Consider the following 19,947-nt stretch of genomic DNA (forward strand, 5'->3'; position numbering starts at 1 on the left):
AAGTGTCTTCTGATGGCCAATGTACTCCTGTTTCTTGCAATGGAATAGACAATCTTTTTGCTCAAATGTTCTTTTTCCCGAACTGATTCTTTGTCGATCTAATAATATTCCACTCTCGTCCAGGTTATTGTACTTACGCGACCTGTTTCAGCGCTAAGGATTTTGTAGCGAACTGATTTTTTGCTGAGCTGATAATATGCCTGACTTTTCTTTGCTTGCTTACGCCGAGGTTCCTCTTGGCTCTGCATCATAGCCCTTAGGCCCTTGAAGCGATTTCATCCACTTCGCTTGGCGGTTTATAGGTAGTATCGTCTTAAGTTCACAATGTTCCACGCTCGAGGTACTTGTTTGCCTTCTAAGGTTTCGAGCTCGTATGCCCCCCCAAGCACTCTCTTTACTTTATAGGGCCCTTCCTAGTTTGGTCCAAGTTTGCCCACGCCGGGTTCTCACACCATAATTTTACGAAGGACCAGGTCGCCGACCCGAAAGCTTCGCTGCTTTACTTTGGCATTGTAGTAGCGAGCTACCTGCTGCTGATAGGCCGCTATCCGGATGTGCGTGAGGTCCCTTACCTCGTCTAGTAGGTCAAGGTTGGTCCGTAACTCGTCTCCGTTTATCCGATCGTCGTATGTTTCTAGTCGCAATGTTGGTACTTCAATTTCTATCGGGATCACTGCTTCAGTGCCGTAGGTGAGGTTGAAGGGGGTTTCTCCCATGGCAGTTTTTTTTGTAGTTCGGTGAGCCCATAAAACGCTTGGTAGCTCTTCGGCCCACAATCCCTTAGCTCGATCTAAATGTGCTTTCAGTCCACGCAGGATGGCTCTATTCATAACTTCCGTCTGACCATTTGCCTGCGGGTGCGTGACTGATGTGAAGTTCTGCCAAATCCCCATGCTCTAGCACCACTCTTGAAACTTGATATCCTCGAACTGCTTGCCGTTGTCAGAGATTAGTACCCGAGGTAACCCAAAACGACATACTATGTTCTTCCAAAAGAAGTTTTGTATGTTTTGGGTCGTAACTGTTGCCAGAGGTTCGGCTTCTATCCACTTCGTGAAGTAATCCACTGCCACAACTAGGAATTTTCTCCCTCCTGTTGCTGGCGGGAATGGCCCCAGGAGGTCGATGCCCCATTGTGCAAAGGGCCATGGGTTGGCGAGGTATTTGAGGTCGGAAGCAGGCTGGTGGTGGATATTAGCGTGCTTCTGGCATTTGTCGCATTTTCTGACGAGCTCGACTACTTCTCCCTTCATCGTTGGCCAGTAGTATCCTTGTCGAAGTGCTTTTTGGGCGAGTGCTCTGCCACCCAGGTGTCCGCCGCATGGGCCTTCATGAGTATCGCGGAGTACAAACTCGGCTTCGGCAAGTCACAGGCAATGCAAGTAGGGGAGCATGTAGGACCGTCGGTACAACCGTTCGTTAATTATGACGTATTTGGCAGCCTGGCGCTGCACCCTCTTGGTCGCATTGCATTCTGCAGGGAGGGTTCCGTCTATCAAGAAGCTTGCGACTGGGTCGATCCAACTCGGCTCTACTTCGAGGACGGGAGCGACCTCCTCTGCCCCCCCGAGAATACTAGGCCGAGGTAAATTCTCTATGTACATGGTTCTCATGTTGTTGTGACTTGTGCTGGCTATCCGGGACAGAGCGTCGGCCTCAGTGTTCTTTGACCTCGGGATTTGCCTGATGAAGTGTGACGGGAAGTTGAGCAGGGCCTCTTTTACTTTCGCCAAGTATGCGATCATAGAGAGCTCGCGTGCTTCATACTCGCCCGTGACTTGGTTGACCACGAGCTGGGAATCGCTGCAGATGACCAAGTGCTTTGCTCTTACCCTTTGCGCTAAGTTCAGCCCGGCTATCAGTGCTTCGTATTCTACCTCGTTGTTGGATGCCGCAAACTCAAAGCGTAGTGCGTATTCCAACTTTGTGCCGTCCAAACTGCATAAGACTATTCCAGCCCCGCTGCCTTGCTGGTTCATGGAACCATCTATGTGAAGGATCCAGGGCTCCTCATTTTAGTTCGCGTTTTGCCTGACCAGGAGAGATGCCACACTGGCAGCTACTTCACGAGGTTTAGACTCTATTGGCTTGGGAGTTCCGGGTTCACCCAAACTGGGGACCTCGGACTCAACCTGTTGGGCTTCGTGGCTGAAAGTGCACTCGGCGATAAAATCTGCCAAAGCTTGGGCTTTAATTGCGGTCCTTGGTTTGTACTGGAGATCGTACTCGCTGAGTTCGATGGCCCACTTCGTCAGCCTACCGGAGGCCTCGGGCTTCAGCAAGATTTGCCTTAGGGGTTTGTCAGTTAAGACGACGACTGTGTGAGCTTGGAAGTACGGGCGGAGTTTCTGAGCTGATACCACCAATGCGTAGGCTATTTTCTCTATCTGTGGGTACCTCGTCTCTGCTCCCTGCAGAATTTTACTAACATAATAGACGGGCCGCTGGACCCGATCTACTTGTTTTACCAATACCGAACTGACCACCTCGTCGCTCGCCGAGAGGTACAGTTCTAAGACGTCGCCCTCCTCGGGTCTAGCTAAGGTTGGTACGGTGGCGAGGTAAGTCTTTAGCTCGTCGAATGCAAGCTGGCAATCTTGGGTCCATTCGAACCCTTGCCTTTGATTGCCTTAAAGAAAGGCAGGTAGCGGTCTACCGACTTGGACATGAAGCGGCTCAGAGCGGCTATGCGGCCGTTGAGCCTTTGAACTTCTTTTACTTTCTGAGGTGGTCTCATATCAAGGATGGCCTTTATTTTGTCCGGGTTGGCATCAATACTGCGCCGGTTGACAACGTACCCTAGAAACTTACCTGAGGTGACACCGAAGACACACTTGTTCGGGTTTAGTCTCATGTTATATTGACGCAGAATTTGAAAGACAGAATCCAAGTCTTTTATTAATTCTCGTGAAAATTGTGTTTTGACGACCATGTCGTCTACATAACATTCGATTTTTGTGCCAATTAAAGGCCGAAAAAGTTGATTTACAAGTCTTTGAAAGGTCGCACTAGCATTCTTTAGCCCGAAGGGCATGACCTTGTAACAGTACAAGCCAAACTCAGTAATGAAGCTATTTTTTTCTTGGTCGGACTGGTCCATCTTGATCTGGTTGTAGCCTGAGTAGGCGTCCAAGAAGCTTAGCAGCTCGTGTCCCGAGGTCGCGTCCACTAGGTGGTCAACTTGGGGCAGGGGGAAGCATTCTTTTGGGCAAGCTCGGTTCAGGTCGGTGTAGTCGACGCACATGCGCCACTTGCCGTTGGCTTTTTTTACCAGCACTGGATTGGCTACCCAGCTCGGGTAATGAACTTCCCTTATGAAGTCCGCTTCGAGGAGCTTTTCGACTTCTTCGTCGACCGCCCTCCAGCGCTCCGGGGCTAAGTTGTGTTTCTTCTGTCTAATGGGTCTGACTACAGGGTCAGTGTTAAGCTTGTGAGTTATAAGGCCAGGGTCAATACCGGGCATATCTACCGCGGACCATGCAAAAATATCTAAATTTTGGAGTAAGAAACTTACCACTTCAGTTCGCAAAGGTTCCTTGACGGAGGCACCGATCTGGAGTGTTTGCGCCAGATCTGTAGCCGAGGTTGGGACTGCGACTATTTCCTTAGTGGGCGAAGCTCGTTCCTCACCCTGCTCCGCAAGCCGCTCCAGTTCGAGGTCATCGGCTGCCTTGGTTTTTCCCTTTAGGGTGGCAACATAGCATTTGCGGGACTCAAGTTGGTCACCCCGCGCTACCCCCACACCGAAGTCCGTTGGGTACTTCATTGCCAGATAATAGGTGGAGACTATAGCACGCAGGATATGCGTAATTGGTCGCCCTATTATGGCGTTGTATGGGGAGGGGGTCGCGACCACCAGAAAATCATGGTTGAGTCTTACCGTGCATGGCCATGTGCCAACTTCCATAGGTACTGTTATCTTCCCCAGGGGCCTGACTTCCTCTCCACTGAAGCCTACCAGAGGAGTGTGCGTGGGTTTCAATTCATTTTTCTGCAACTGCAATTGGTCGAACACTGATTTGAATAGGATGTCCACCGAACTGCCTGAGTCTACCAGTACGCGCCGGACTTCGAAGTCGCTGATCCTTAGCTTTATGACGAGCGCGTCGTCGTGGGGGTAGTGAACACCTCGCGCGTTGTCTTCTGTAAAAAAGATTGGTTCTTCCTTCTTCAGCCTCTTGGGAGGGTTCTGCTCCTCTCGGACTGGCCTCTCTTCTGGGGGAGGTCGCTGCAAGGCTTCAATCAGTCTGTTACTCGGCTCAGGGACATCCTTCCCGTGTTCCCCTTGCTGACCTGCTTTATTACTATTGTCATAATGTACAAAATTTCTTAAGTACCCGCGACGGATGAGTCCTTCTATCTCATCGCGGAGATTATTACATTGCTCGATGCTATGACCGTGATCTTTATGAAAACTACAATATAAATTTTTGTTCCTCTCGTTGGGGTTGCTCTTCAGGCGAGGTGGCCACTTTATGCAAGGGGCGTCTTTGATCGTCATCAGGATCTCAGTCTGCCTTGTGTTCAATGGCGTGTAATCCGTCCAAACTGCTAAGGGAGCTCGGGACGGCTTGCTTGGCTTCGTCTCTCGGTTCTGGCCTCTTCTGTCGTTGGGGTTGGAGGGCTCGCCTTCTCTTTTTCTTTTTTCAACCCCGCCTTCGTTTCTCTGGTTGATCTCTTCCTCTGTTCTCATAAACTTGTCCGCGAGCTTGAGGAAGTCGGCCATGGTTGCTAGCTGGCTGGCCACCATGTGCCATTTGAACTCTTTGTGCGTCACCCCTCTTTTGGCCGCGGCGAGCTGTACTGCGGGGTCTAACCGAGGGATCTGCAAGCATGCTTCATTGAACCGCTTGATGTAGCTCCGGATCGGTTCTCCCTCTCTTTGGATTACCCCGAAGATGCTTTCCTCGGTTTTGGGGCACCTTTTGTTGGTAACGAAGTGCACAGTGAAGATCTGCACGAACTGGGCCCAGCTTCTTATTGACCCAGAAGCAAGGTTTCGGTACCAGGTGCGGACCACCCCTCTGAAGGTGGTGGTGAAGGCCACGCACATACACGACTCACTTGCCCTAGCGAGGTGCATTTGCGACTGGAACGTGTCGACGTGGTCGTTGGGGTCAAAGGACCCATCATACTTGTCCAGAGAAGGGAGTTTGAAATCTCTAGGCAAGGGGACTACCAAAAGTTCTGCTGAAATGGGGGAAGGAACTGAGAGAATGGGGACGGTTTTTACCTCGCCCGAGCTCGTTTCTTCCTTGCCTCTGAGCTCGGGCAGGACACGGGTAGCAGTTCGGCGACTTCGCAGGCGCCTTCTTTGCGTGGGCCCGGTGCTGGCGTTGTTGGCCTCCGTGTTGCCGAGCTCGACGGCCTGGAATGTTGGCCTGCTGCTAAGGCGCTGAAGCAGTTCTCCGTGAGTGGGAACTCGGGCTTGGAGCGCCGGGGTGACTTCGGGGGCGAGGTTCCCGACCCACCCGCGAGCTGCAAGGCGGGGGTGATCTTTATTTGCTTACGGCCCGGGGATGAGGCCTGACTATTAGGGGGGTTCTGTGGTCGGGAAGCCTCTCCTTGGTGAGGTCGTCCACTTTGAGGGGAGGCCTTGACCGGCTTTGAGACGGGGTGCCGGGGTGGAAGCAGTGGTTGGTTCAAGGGTAGCTGAGGGAACTGTTGTTGATAATGGTGTTGGGAGAGGTGGTGCAACACCTGGTGTTGCTGGAGTTGGTGCTGCTGGAATTGTTGCATTTGGGCCTGCATTGCCCGCATGCATTGCATGAGGTCATCTAGCTAGTTTTGGCTGGATGCTAGTGGGACAGCAGTTGGTTCCGTGAAGTTCGTTTCGATGGGGAGTGGAAGGGGAATGTTCAACGAGGGAATGTTCAGAGGTGCCACCGCCTGTGGCACATTCAGACTTGGGATCCCATCCACTGAAAAGGGGGATGGTGAACTGCCCAATGCACACCGCCGGAACATGAAGTTGTTCTCCGGTGGTGGCTGTTTCGGTTCCACGTCCGGCACTGCTGGAGGAGGCCATTTCGGTGTTGGAGTGGGTGTTGGAGTTTTTGAAAGAAGGGTAGGTAAAAGAGATCTAGAGGGAGGCTTTTAGAAGCGTTCCCACAGATGGCGCCAATTGATGGTGCGCAATCCAACCGATCTTAGCTGTCAACGAATTTTCCTTTGAGCTGGAGCGTCGGGGAGCCTGAAACAGGAAAGATGAGAGAACTTCGGGGGAACCCGGTATGATAACTCCGAAGCTCAAGTCAGTAATCTCTCAAAGGCAAAGTGTAGACCAGATAGTGCAAAATTAACATACATTGTTTATTGGGGGCAGGGGGCCTTTTATAACCACTTTGCGCACTCGCTCCGAGGCCCTTGTCAGGTCGGGTATGATTACCCTTGCGTCTGTCAATTCGGCCGTCGTCCTTTCTACTAGGACATAACCGCCACTGCCTAACCGTCTCTCTAACGGGAGATGGCGGTGTTAGGAGGCGGTGGCAAGTGGCTGTTTAGAGTGCGGCCGTCAAGCGTCAGATCCCAAGTCAGTCAGGTGCAGCGCCCTCGGGTACGGACTTCCTCAGTGTTAGGCATAGTACGGTTTGTTTGGTTTTGGTGCCCTGAAGGTGATGTGGTGGAGTGGTGAGCGAGGTGAAGTCTTGAGTTCGGAGGTATGTATAGGGTCGGTCAGTTTGACGAGGGGTATCCCGAGCTGTTACAAGGCAGGCTAGTTTGGCGAGGTGTATCCCGAACTGTTACAAGGCAGGCCAGTTCGGCGAGGTGCATCCCGAACTATTACAAGGCAGGCCAGTTCGGATTACTTTCTAGTTTGGGGCCAAGGGTGAGTTCGGGCCCCTAGTAGGGAGTTCAGACCGCTGGTTTCTCCCCTTGGTGTTTCGTGCCTTAGGCTTGCTTTTGTGCCGAGCTGTTGCTTTTGCCACATGTTGCATAACTGTGAGGTCGGGCCAAATCTTCCTTCATCACTACCCTTTCTCTTTCTTGTGGTTAAAATTATATCCTTGTTTATTTTTCATAAACAAACCTTTTTTTCTGCCTTGGCATCAAGAATGAGAATAAAAAATTGAAAATAGATAAAAAATAAAATAGATATTGACATGTTAAAATTTTATTTAATGTTTATAAATGGAAATATTTTTACCAATTTTATAGTCATTTTTCTTTGAAAATCATTTTGTATTATATTTGTGAAGTAAAATTAATACTTACTTTAATACCAAAAAAATACTTTTTTAAGGGCGGCACTTTGATAAAAGTATGACACTTTTTTTTTCTATAAAACACTGATTTCTGTCCTAACTCCGTTAAAGGCTGGGTGGAAATAGTAATTTATCCAAATTAAAAATGCTTTTAAACTTGTACCGTCTCCAAACAGACTAACAGAAAATAAATGTACCCTTTATTTATTTTAATTTTTTTTAGTTTTTATGACAGGACAGAACTCAGAAGCAAACCTAAAAGAGGAGAGAGAGAGAGGGGAAAATGAAAAAGAAAAAAACCCAATAAATAACACCGTAGTAATAGGAGGGCGAGGCCGCGAGGGCAGAACAGAACCAGAAAAACAACCGCCAAAGCGAATGAGGCCGGTTTACCGGTGGCGACGACGGCCGGGGTACGGTGATGCCGCTGCTTCCTAACTTTTCAGGCGGTGCACGAAAGGCATAAGTAATTATATATCTTCACCACGGAAAGAGAAAAACTAACTACAAAGACAAGGAAAGAAAGGGATAGGGAATTAAACAAAACGGAACGAAACAAAACAAAAACAAAAGTCGAAGGAAGGAAAGAGGAAGGAAAGAAGAAAGAAAAAGGCATACTTTGAGATGGAAGGCAGGAGAGAGAGTGAGTGAATGAGTGAAAAGGGAATCGATTCGAAGCCCCCAAGAACCTCTTAAGTCATCTCTGTAGGAGGGTTTGGGGGGGAATCTGGTCTATGGCATGCCAACAGAAGAAGCATTGCATCGAAAGAACTGGAGTTGAGGTTGTCATCGTCGCCATCGACGTTGTTGCTATTCTTGGATTTGTATTAGTTTACGCAAATCGAGACCCTTATTACTACAAGTGGAATCCCCCTTCGCTTATTCCTCCTCCAAAGCAATGGGAATTTCGCCTTTCTTCCTCTTCTTGTCTCTTCTCCTCTTCTCACTTGTCTTCGTCTCTCCCAACGGTATGTGCTTACTTTGTTTGACCTTATTTGACTTTGTGGATTTCTCCTGTGTCCTAGACGTCTGTAAATTTTGCTTCTTTTCTTACTCTTATTTGCCTTGGACTGCTCTTTGATGTTTTCAACTATACAGTTTGGGCTTAGGCAGATTAAGTGCATCTTGTTGCTGGATCAATATTTTTATGTTCTAGACAACAGTTAAACTTGATTTATTAGAGTGTATTTTTATTTATTTATTTTTTCTAATTTGGGGAAATCTTTCCCGTTTCAGTTGAAGTAAATTTTCTTTTTCTTCTGGTTTCGGTCGTATTAGTAATAACGCTCAAGAATTCTACATGTTCAACATCTCGTCTCATTCTTGAAACCAGTTTTGTATCTATTATATGTGTTGTTGTAAATATTCATGCACATGAGTCTACACTACAGTCGTTTTGCTTTTATGGAAAGCCGAAAATAAGATGAAGAAATATATTGCTTAATTGCATAAGACTACTGGGGTTGGGTTTCTTGATTATATTAGAGCTCTCTGTCTTTACTATAAATTTAGGTGGCTTATTGTCAATCCCCTGACCTTCCTGTTGTGTCTAGATCCTCTTCTGGAAGCATAGACTGTTGTTTTGTTGTTTTATCAGATGATATGAAATTTAGAATTTGGATTATCTCCATTTCATGAAGAATTCTTGTGGCTCAAAATGATACAGTGGTTAATGGAATTACTCTCTCTTTCATTTATACAGAAGTTGTAACAGTGCACGCATTTACCGGAACCTATGGAATTAATTACGGAAGGATTGCAGATAATATCCCTCCTCCTGAAAGTGTTGTAACCATTCTCAAAGCAGCAAAGGTTAAAAATGTTAAGATTTATGATGCTGATCATAGTGTCCTCAAGGCCTTCAAAGGTTCAGGACTTGAAATAGTGGTTGGACTTGGCAATGAGTACTTGAAAGACATGAGTGTAAGTGAGGATCGTGCCATGGATTGGGTGAAAGAAAATGTGGAGCCATTTCTTCCTGGGACACAAATCCGTGGAATTGCAGTGGGGAATGAGGTATTGGGTGGGAGTGATCAGGATCTCTGGGAAGCTCTATTGGGTGCAGTGAAGAATGTTTACAGTGCTATTGACAGGCTTCATTTGACCAATGTGATTCAGATAATGACTCCACATTCACAGGCTGTGTTTGCTAATTCCTATCCTCCATCAGCATGTACATTTAAGGAGAATATCCTTCCATTCATGAAACCCCTCTTGGAGTTCTTCTCGCAGATTGGTTCTCCTTTCTACATCAATGTTTACCCATTTTTGGCCTACAAGAATGATCCTGAGCATATTGATCTTAACTATGCTCTCTTTCAGCCAAATTCTGGGATTTATGACCAGAAGACTCATCTTCACTATGATAACATGTTTGATGCTCAGATTGATGCTGCATATGCGGCTTTGGAGGTGGCTGGATATGGTAAGATGGAAGTCATTGTTTCAGAAACTGGCTGGGCTTCTCATGGGGACAGTGATGAAGCTGGGGCCACAATTAAGAATGCAAGGACTTACAATTATAATCTGCGTAAACGGCTTGCCAAAAAGAAGGGAACCCCATACAGACCAAAGGTGGCGGTAAAGGCATATATCTTTGCCTTGTTTAATGAGAATTTGAAAACTGGGCCAACCTCTGAGAGGAACTTTGGACTGTTCAAAGCAGATGGGAGTATTGCATATGATATTGGGTTTACAGGGCTAATACCTTCTTCTGCAGCTCCTTCTCATCTATTTGTTAAGGTATGGGATTCTTTAATACCTCTTTTGTTTGTCTTTCTATTTAAGTTTTGCAGATATTGATGGGTTAGATTTAATTGTGTGCCGATGGAGTCTTTCATCAACATGTTTCCTTCCCCGAAGTGATAGGAATTCTTTGAAAATAAATAGAAATAAAAGAAGGCATTGCTACTGTCTGTAGTGGTAGAATGGTTAGAAGCTGGATCAGCAGAATATTAATAAAAATCTTATTTCCTACCTTCTGAATTGAGTTTCTGGACTAATGTAACAGATGTAACAAGCACAAGTCAAATTCGTTTTGCAAGCATAGTTGTTGAGGGAGAAAGATGAACTGTAGAGCTAGGTGACAATGGAGTGTCCAGATGCTAGGCAATGGTTTTTTTTCTATAAAAAGTAACATAATTTCTACGTTAAATCACTATGCAAAGCTAGCACCAACAATGATCTAGAATGTAAATTACCAATAGCCTTCAGTAAATTACAATGAAATACATATAAAAAATAAATATATAAGATGATAGCATTTTTACTTAATCTGATTTCAATACTAAACACAAGATTGCAACCAGATTAAAAATAAGAATGTGTGGCTACTCTTTCCTCATTCTTTCTGGGAAAATGGCAGGTTTCAGTCCAATTAGCCTTTCTATGTGGCAAAAGGGAAAAACAGTTAGATATATAGGGTATATGCGATTAGAGAAAAATTGCTGAAAATTTTTGAAGAAGTTGAGGGGGTCTAGTTATTGTGTTGCAAATGCAATACTACAAAAAAATGCAAGACCTGATCCCTATTTCCTTCAAATTCAAATATGGAGGGAGAGAGAGATGGGAGGGGGGTGCGGGGAGGAGGGAGTGCAATAGAGAAAGAAAGAGAGAGGAGGGAGCCTTTTCTTGACAACTATTTGCAAGTAGGTTAACTTTGATTGGTATTTAGGGCACTGTTAAACACCAATAGATGTTAGAACAAGTTTATTGGAATTAAGGTTTTTTTTTTCTATTCTTACGTCAATCTTTTCAGCTCAATGGCATTTGGTTGACAATTTACTGGGATGATTTGGTCGTAGATGTATTGGAATGTAAGTGAATTCCCTTTACCAAGTTTTGCAATCAGACTATCTTCGGGAATAGCTTAACATATTTTAAATGCCAAGATAATCAAATTCAATAAAAAAATAGAATTAAGGATGAAAAATTTACAGAATATTGCTTAATTGTATATGGTGGCTTAGGGAAAATACTAGCTATGGTGGTTTAGGGTGGTTGAATAAAGACAACAGTGGGTTATGGATTTATAGTAATGAGAGGAGGAAATTTAGGTGGCTGGTTCAAGAGATGGAAGTCAAGATCAGCTAACTCTTCTGCTAATGGGTTAGCTAAGCAAGAGGTCGAGAGGGAGTCAATGTTTTGGGCACAAGTGTAATTTTTTCTTTTTATGTTCTCAGTGGCCCAAGCTTCAGTTGGAAGATAAGAAAGTTTATCTTCCTCTTTGTAATTACTTTTTTTTGGAAAAGGTAAAGCTGGGATCAGACCCAGAAGGGCAGTCTGAAGACCACAGCAGTCACACTTTCCGCCAGAAATCAGAACAATAAAAAGAAGACAAATTCAGACTTTTAAATTCCTCAGATACAGATATCCAAGAAGTCAGTTTATCTTCCTTTTTGTAATTACTTCTGTGATTAATTAATGAATTGTTGTTATTGATAAAAAAAAAATACTAGCTATGAGCAGGGATTAGAAGTTGCTTTTTCTGACAACAACTTTGTCCTAATTTCATGGAAATGGTTCCTTGGCATGAGACATGTACTCCTCAAGCACCTGCTTGTATGATTAATGAATAGGATAAACTGGTCTAAATTCATAAAACTTGTATATTCTAGCTCAACATCCAAAACTTGCACTAAGTTGGCTTTACGCAAAATTTGGATGGATTTGTAGTTCATATAATCTTTCGTCACCTACTTATTATCAGTTTTCCTCTTGGCAAACGATTCAAATGACTTTCCATTATGTCACTTCAAAAACCCCAACCTCAAACTGATCAAAGAGCATAGTTCATTTAACACAGATTTTATAACCATAGTACCAAAGAAGGTTGAGGATGGATGAACAGCCTGTATATAGGTTACTTAATCTGGATTACATGGGTGCTTTGTATGCACTATATTTTCTAATTTGATAAGAAGGAAAGAAGCACAATAAACCATAAAGGAGGTACACCAATTATCTACCATAAACGTTAGGGGTGTCAAGCTTTCCTAATTATCAAAGTAATTTACTAATATTTCAGGCCAAATTGACGTCTTTCCCTACTTTTGAGCTGATGACCTCTAATTATCAAAGTAATTTACTAAAATTCCAGGCCAAATTGACGTCTTTCCCTATTTTTGAGTTGATGACCTTAGTGTCGGAGACCTTGCATTGTGGCTCCTTGCATGCAAGGTGTATGTTTCCTTCAACTGTTTATTAATAAAATCCTTTTTAGTTGACAACAAACAGCAAACTCAGCAAGTCCCAATCACCCTGCCTAATACTGGCAAACTATATAAACGGAACTTTAGAATAAGGTTTTCTACCCCACATATCAATTTGAGGCGACCTTGATCATGTGGTGTTATAAACAAAAATGATGCTATTGTATCCCTGCTCATTATAAATGCTGAAACATGATCTGTTGCAGTAGTTTCAGGGTATCAACATTCATCATTTTGGAATATGAACTTTATAGAATGCCTAATTCATTTGGTTAGCTATGTCTGTTCAATACCATGACATAGGTTGGTAGTTTGGTGATATCATGACATACATTGCCTTGTAATTAGTGCCCACTTATGGCAAGTTGCATTGCATGAATTGCTCCTTTTTGATCATTTGTGTTTTTTGGTGCCCTTTGGTATAGATCTTTTTCTGATATTCAACATTACAGGACATTCAAACTCGAGGTTGGTTTGGGCCTTATTCAATGGTTTTGATGACCTGTTGTGCTTCACTGCTGCTTCTGGTTTTTACATCATGATTAAATAAAAATCAGAGGTTTGGCTCTATCACTCTTTCCTCCCATTTCTTCTTGTTCAATGCCAAACTAGCGTGAGGAGGCAGTCAAAAGTTCCCAATTGAATACAATACTTTTAAACGTTTTCATGTATCATCCATTAATCAATGGTAATTACTGATTTTTTTTTTAATTCTAACAATATATATTTTGCTTTCTCACAAACAAAGGCAGTCGACATTCCATCACATCACGATTTACATCTTTTAAGGTCTCTTTTAGTTCAATTGACACAGGGGTGATGGAATAGACCCCCGTCTGCTGTTGAGAAGACATGCATTCCCTTGTCAGTGCCATCGCCACAGATTAGAACAAAATTTTCCCTAAGGCTCACTTTGGAAGGAGTACAAATGCAAATTTATAGAGTGCAAAACCTTGTATTTTATATTATTTTGTATGTATTTACACTATAGTATTTGTACTCCTTCCAAACTGAGCCTAATATTCTAATCGACTTTATATATTACAATGTTTTTCTCAAGATGAAAAGGATATTTGATTCGCAGTTCAACGACGGTGGTTTTTGAACCCCGCTATAGATGTACGACTTCCCAGTTCCCACTGGAATAGTATCTATTCCCGACCTTGTTGCCGATATAGTTATCCGGTGGAACTACATGTGAGACAAGGATTGAGAAGGTTTGTGTTGTGTATTTTGAATCTTTTGATAACAGAAGATGCTAATTTGTTGAAAGAACAGTGAGAATTACAGAGCACTAACTCTGCTACTTAAAGGAAGAATGCTCAAGCTTAACTACGCAAAAAAGATGATAGAAAACTAATAATGAAAAAGAAAAGTTCTCATCTGGTGAAGGATGGTGATGTTTAATGCAGCTCAAACTTTTTTCAATCCCACCCGAAGCAAGATTATATACGAGAGAGTTATATCATATATTAAGGGTTCAACCTGAATGAGTTGTTCGTCTTGAATGCCAAATTTCCTGCCTCTGTTACAAAATCTAGGGGCCTCTAAGGCCGCCGTCATTCATTCATTATTGGACAGAGAACGGACGGAAGGGTGATACCGTGATACCAACATTGATATTGAGCCTGCAACTGCAATCTGCAATCAGCCAATCACATCGGCTGTTAATTTTTGCTTTATTCACTAAACAACACTAGATGCAAGCATGGGCACGTAGCCGCACATCGGCTGTACAAGAGGTATTCCTGGTCGTGCTCGTGCTCTCAAAGTTTTTGCATTTAGGAGATTCATCTAGGCTCATGAGGTGAGTCGAATTGAGCCGAGCTGAGTCGAATAGTTAGCTATTCGAGCTTGGCTCATCGAGATAGTACGAAGCTCAAGCTCGAACCTTGAACTCGAGTTTGGTTTGGGTTAAAAGTTCGTAAATTTGAGTATGGTTTAACTTGAGAAAAATATTTTATAAAAATAATATATATATAATATTTTTATTTAATATTTAAAAATTAAGAATTATAATAATTAGTTATTATTATATATAAAAATAAAATATTATATAATAATAATAATTAGTTATTAGTTATTATTATTATTATTATTATTGCTATTATTATATGTATGTATGTAGCTATTCAAGCTCGGTTCGCGAGCCTCACGAGCTGAGCTTTATTAGGCTTGAGCTCGGTTTGATTAATAAATAAGTCTGTAAATTGAACTCAAGCGCAGCTCGTAGTCACCCACCTCTATCTGGCTCTGTGTAAATATTTGTATTTGTACGCTTACTAAATTGAGATCGATAAGGCCATTCAGTTCCAACTAGACCTATTCATAAGCCGAGCTTTAGGCCCAACTTTACACTATCTTGGGCTTGGACTTCAAGCCATGCCGTGCCCATTAAAATTTTGACAAAAATTAAATTAAACCCTGGCCCATGAAAAAAATCTAGTTCCAATAGCCTTGCATTGAGAATATCTCTTTATATCGCTATCTAAATACTTTATTATTCCCATTCTCAATGGAAGGCCATAAAGACTGTTGGAACGGGACCTTGCACTGAAGCCATGATTTCTTCCAATTGCGGCCCACCTTAGCAAACATCCAACGGACCAAGGCCATGATTTCTTCAATGTGGATCCTACCTCTACTTCCAAAAGTCAAAAGCCACAGCGTAGAGGCGAGAGGCTGAGAGCCCACCGAAGCTGACATTGGAGTATTATTATTATTATTATAGTTATCATTGTAATTCAAATTACGTTTGATCAAGCGGCAAGAATGATAAAATTGACCTAGCATGTGCATCTCAGCTCTCACATCTATTTGGAGGATTTCGTTTTTCTCGCCGAGACTAGAAACCTTCAAAATTCAAATTAATATTTAAAAGGATGGGACGGTGATGCAGTCAGAGCCTCACATCGTGGACAAAGTAATACACGGACACGTTGGTTTTCCCGCGGCATCAAATATGCGCTGAGCTCACACCAATTCTGAATCTGCGTGTCATTCATTCAACGATGCCGGTTACAACAAGGTTTGAAAGAGCTTAATTCGTTTGGTGGTTGTCTTTCCACCCGTCTGCCTTGTATCATAACTTATTATCTCATACTTTTTGCTTGTTGAAATTGAATGTAAGTTTCCATATACTAGTTATTGTTTGAGAATATCAACTTATTATTCAATGACCTCATCTAATAACCTAGTTTTTAGGTTGAATGATTCTTTGAGAGTTATTAAAAATATATATATAAGAAAAGAAGAGCAGAGGATCTTAGCTAGCTAGGCAAGGCTATATATAGTATTGGCCACATCGTGGAATAGAATTGTGAAGACAAAGATCAGAGCGAGAAAGACAGATAGAGCAGGGGTGACCTGACCTACTGATCGAACACAAATTAAGGAACATATACTAGAGAGATGGCTGCTCGCACGGATTTGCTTGGTTGCTTTCTTGTTGCCATTGTAGCCCTGCTGCTACACCCTTCCGCAGCCCAGTCGACGACCCATGTAGTGGGAGACAGCTTGGGTTGGAGGATTCCACCTGGTGGCCCAATCGCCTACTCCACCTGGGCTTCCGGCAACACCTTCATGGTCGGTGACATTCTCGGTAAGATTCTTATCCCTCTCCGGCTCTCTGCTAACGGGTCTTTGCCTTCAGAATAATTAGCTTAGCTAGATGACTAGAGAATAGTCGGTCAGTTAGATGTTTTGGTTTTCAGTGAATCATGCTCTAATTAATTAATTTTGGTATCTCTTTTACGTACGATGTTTCTATGTTTCAGTGTTCAACTTCACCACCGGACAGCACGATGTGGCCGAAGTGACCAAGACAGATTTCGATAACTGCGATGGGAGCAGCACCATTGGTTCCGTGCAAACGACCGGCCCGGCAAGGATCACACTCAACTCTCAAGGCCAGCACTACTATATCTGCACCTTCAATGGTCATTGTGCAGTTGGTCAAAAGCTAGCCATCAACGTCTTAGCTTCCGGCAGCAGCACCACACCTTCATCGTCAGGAAGCCCAACCTCATCCCCAGCTCCCACGGCAGGAGGATCCGCCCCTAACTCTGCCCCTGCTGTTGCTGTTGCCGGCATCTCTGCCACTTTGTTGTCCTTCACTGTTGCCTTCTTGTTTTAGATATATACACTAATAACTATTGTAGTTGTAGGCTGTTTTTTTATTTTTATTTGTTAGATTGTATTCTCTTCATACATAAATACATACTACTACTTCATTTATTTGATACGTGATCGACTGTTGCATTGTATGTATACAATTGACTGATTACGTTATGTATTGGAAATAATAAGGTTGTTTGATTTTCAGCCACTACTATTATATAATATACAATGCTCTGATCATATTGATAATTGGGTGGATTTTCTTATCCTTTATTTGATAGTATATTTACTTTGTAACTCGCATCGATCAGCTAGCTAGCTCTACCTTAGACACTGTATTCTTTTATAACTGTCATTAAGTCAATTGGATCTGATTTGGTCCAATCTGACCCGATCCAATACGAGTCCATTACATATAGATCAGGTACAATTCAATCTAATGAATATTCTGGGCCATTTTCAATGAATCCAATTCAATGTATTAGTCGTTTAATTTGTTCAAATTAGTTTTAATTTAGATTGGTTCTAACTTAAACTTGGTCCATTGACACTTGTAATTCTTATCTTTTATAAATGAACACGATATTGATTCAATATGACGCAATTTAATATAAATTAATTATGGATGGATCAGGTCCAATCTAGTTAATCCACCAAATACTTTAGACCATTAAATCTGAACTGGTCCAATTCAATCTAGCTAATAATCCACCAAATATTTTAGACCATTATTGCTCCATCTAATTCATCTAAATTGATTTTGATTTAAACGAGTGAATCTCTGCATTGGGCAAATGAACTACACGACACCTAATGATGCATAGGAGCTCTATATCGTTTGTGGAAGGACGTATGCTATATTGCCAGGTATAAAATTGCTTAGTCACCTACATGCTTTCTCTAAGCCAATCTGGCAAGAAGCGTATTCAAATTTAGCGATGATGAGATGGATGAAAATGATGTTACACACATCTATATTGCCAGGTCTCGTTTATTAGTCATTGGATGCAAAGTTGAAAAGCGTTACAAAATTTGTTGTTGGGGACCTTCTTTTGTCAAAGCAGTGTTTTCAAATTTCGAAGTGTGATGTGGGACGTTATTTAGTCATTGGCGGTGACACCGTTTTCACAACAACATTACTGAAACTGAAACTCAAAGTATGGCTGTATGAATCAATGTGTCATATGGAGAGAGAAGTTTTGGCAATGAATTGAAAGATATTAAACCTGAACACACTCTGCAATTCAAAGAGATGGATTACTTAGCCAACAGACATTTGGATGAAATTAGGGTTTATATTAACGTGAGTGGGCTCGGGTTTGGATTTGTTAAAATTTAAATGGGCCTCCTTGATGATACGGGAAAGAGATGGTATGGACTATGGAAAGAGTTTTTATAAAACCAGATACCGTCGGGTACCCAATTTACAACTCTAGAAGATATGTTTAAGCACTTGGTCGCTACTCGCTAATAACATGTTCTCAGTTCTTATAAAACCAAAGTAGATTTGATGAAGATCGATTTTTAATCTCGTGAGTGCAGCAATACACACATGAGCCCAACTGCCCTATTTTAGTATCATCTCCCCAAATAAGCCTCATGAGGTGTGTTTGTATAGTTGTATGGGGTCTGATGTAATTCTTTCTGCTCATGTGCCAATTTTTTTATTTTTTTGGCTAAGCACCTCGTCATTTGACCTGCTTCTAGGTGACCTGTGACTCAGAGGATGGTGGCGCTTCCTGGTGGCGAACTGCCTGGGGCAGAGCTATGCCGAACTCCTTGATGGCGAACTGCCTGAGGGAGAGCTATGCCGAGCTCCCTGATGGCGAATTGCCTGGGGGAGAGCTATGCCGAGCTCCCTTATGGAAAACTGCCTGGGGGAGAGCTATGCCGAACTCCCTGATGGTGAACTGCCTAGGGGAGAGCTATGTCGAGCTCCCTGTGGTGAGCTACCTTGGTGGACTCATCATTTGCCCTACTCCTAGGCGACTTGTGACTCAGAGAATGGTGTAGCTCCCTGGTGTAGTGCAACCCGACTGCCCTTTGCATGAGGTGATCTTCTCTCCTTTGCAGGCGGCGGGAGCTGAGAGGCCTGTGAGAACTCCATCTTTTCCTCCTCTTTGTAGGCGGCGGGAGCTGAGGGACCTGCGAGAACTAAATCAGGGGACCCGGGGGTATCTACCTGGCGGGGACTCTTCGATGCTTACGTTAGCACTCTGATTGTAGAGAGCTTGAAAATGATATTAGAGAAATGAGAGAGCTAGAGAGCAGGGATTACCTCCATTTTCCCCCTTTGTCTTTGGGGATCAGAGTCCTTATATAGTGATGTCTTGTCAAATCAGGCATAACCGCCTCTGCCTCTCTGTCGCAGCCGTTACTGCCAGAGCTGAGGTGGCGGATGCAATCAGCTGTTGCAGAGTACGACTCTGCCAGGCAAGGGACAGCTCTCAGGGCTGGCAGGCACGACGCCGCCTGGCAAGAAACGTGGGCGCAAGTCTCTGGATCTGTCAGGTACGGTTGTCAGGTAGGAGATCTTCCTGCGATATGCTGAACTGCTCTTTTGTATCAAGCTACCCTGCAAGTGGCGAGTTGCCTATGCCGAGCTGCTTGTGGCGAGCTCTGCCGAGCTGCCTGTGGTGAGCTGTGGCAAGCTCTACTGAGCTGCATATGGCAAGTTATGGCAGGCTCTGCCGAACTACCTGTGGCAAGCTATGCTGAGCTGCCCGAGCTGCCCAGTTGTCAAGAGACTGCACTTGGCTTGCATGAGGTGCCAGGTGTCACAATTTCACTAGAGGGCCAAATCCACCCTCATCATTTGCCCCCCACTCTCGAGCTAAGAGTAACTCAGCGAAGGGAGTAGATTTGTTCTTTTGGCTCATAAGTCGACGAGCTAGTAAGTGCTGATCCAATTCCTTAGACTTTAGGAGTTGCCTGTATGTGGCGAGCTGCCTGCATGTGGCAAGCTGCCTACATGTGGCGAGCTGCCCGTAAGGTGAGGAGGTCTCCGCTAGTTCAGTAGTGTAGCCCTTAGGCTTTGGGGGCAACTTATAGTTCACTTTTGCTGATTTTTCCCATGCTGAGGAAGTGACTGGGTTTTTAGCAATAATGTGGCCCGTAGCAACTCGTAGTCCACTCTTCTTGACTTTGCCCATGCCGAAGAGGCGACTGGGTCTTAAGCAGTAATGTGGCCCGTAGGCTTTGGGAGAGACTCATAGTCCACTCTTTTTTGACTTTGCCCGTGCCGAAGAGGCTACTAGGTCTTAAGCAGTAATGTGGCCCGTAGGCTTTGCCTGTGAGGTGTCGAGCTACCTGTGAGGTGTTGGGCTGACCGGATGTCGAGCTACCTATGAGGTGCGGAACTGACCAGGAGTTGAGCTGCCTGCGAGGTGCTGAGCTGACTAAGTGCTGAGTTA

General features: G+C 43.8%; 2 protein-coding genes across 2 annotated transcripts; both read left to right on the forward strand.

Annotated features, from left to right (window-relative positions):
• The first annotated feature begins 7,492 nt into the window (after positions 1 to 7,492).
• On the forward strand, positions 7,493 to 13,121 carry LOC148842961 (glucan endo-1,3-beta-glucosidase 14-like). Its single transcript, XM_088956668.1, has 3 exons — positions 7,493 to 8,173; positions 8,908 to 9,947; positions 12,868 to 13,121. Exons 1-3 carry the CDS (start codon positions 8,104 to 8,106, stop codon positions 12,955 to 12,957), a joined length of 1,200 nt encoding a protein of 399 aa, XP_088812794.1. The 5' UTR covers positions 7,493 to 8,103; the 3' UTR covers positions 12,958 to 13,121.
• A 2,221-nt stretch (positions 13,122 to 15,342) lies between these two features.
• Positions 15,343 to 16,756, forward strand: LOC148842962 (umecyanin-like). Its single transcript, XM_088959188.1, has 2 exons — positions 15,343 to 16,016; positions 16,192 to 16,756. Exons 1-2 carry the CDS (start codon positions 15,827 to 15,829, stop codon positions 16,548 to 16,550), a joined length of 549 nt encoding a protein of 182 aa, XP_088815314.1. The 5' UTR covers positions 15,343 to 15,826; the 3' UTR covers positions 16,551 to 16,756.
• The last annotated feature ends 3,191 nt before the right edge of the window (positions 16,757 to 19,947 follow it).

The sequence above is a fragment of the Nelumbo lutea genome, chromosome 8 (assembly GCF_056320005.1).
Source record: "Nelumbo lutea isolate HS-2025 chromosome 8, American lotus-T2T, whole genome shotgun sequence".
Classification (NCBI taxonomy): Eukaryota; Viridiplantae; Streptophyta; class Magnoliopsida; order Proteales; family Nelumbonaceae; genus Nelumbo; species Nelumbo lutea.

Excerpts from the sequence above, each read along its gene's own strand:
- LOC148842961 (XM_088956668.1), top strand. The coding sequence starts at position 8,104 with ATGGGAATTTCGCCTTTCTTCCTCTTCTTGTCTCTTCTCCTCTTCTCA. Across the intron at positions 8,174-8,907 it reads TGTCTTCGTCTCTCCCAACG|AAGTTGTAACAGTGCACGCA; the intron begins GTATGTGCTTAC and ends TCATTTATACAG. Across the intron at positions 9,948-12,867 it reads CTTCTCATCTATTTGTTAAG|GACATTCAAACTCGAGGTTG; the intron begins GTATGGGATTCT and ends TCAACATTACAG.
- LOC148842962 (XM_088959188.1), top strand. The coding sequence starts at position 15,827 with ATGGCTGCTCGCACGGATTTGCTTGGTTGCTTTCTTGTTGCCATTGTA. Across the intron at positions 16,017-16,191 it reads CATGGTCGGTGACATTCTCG|TGTTCAACTTCACCACCGGA; the intron begins GTAAGATTCTTA and ends TCTATGTTTCAG.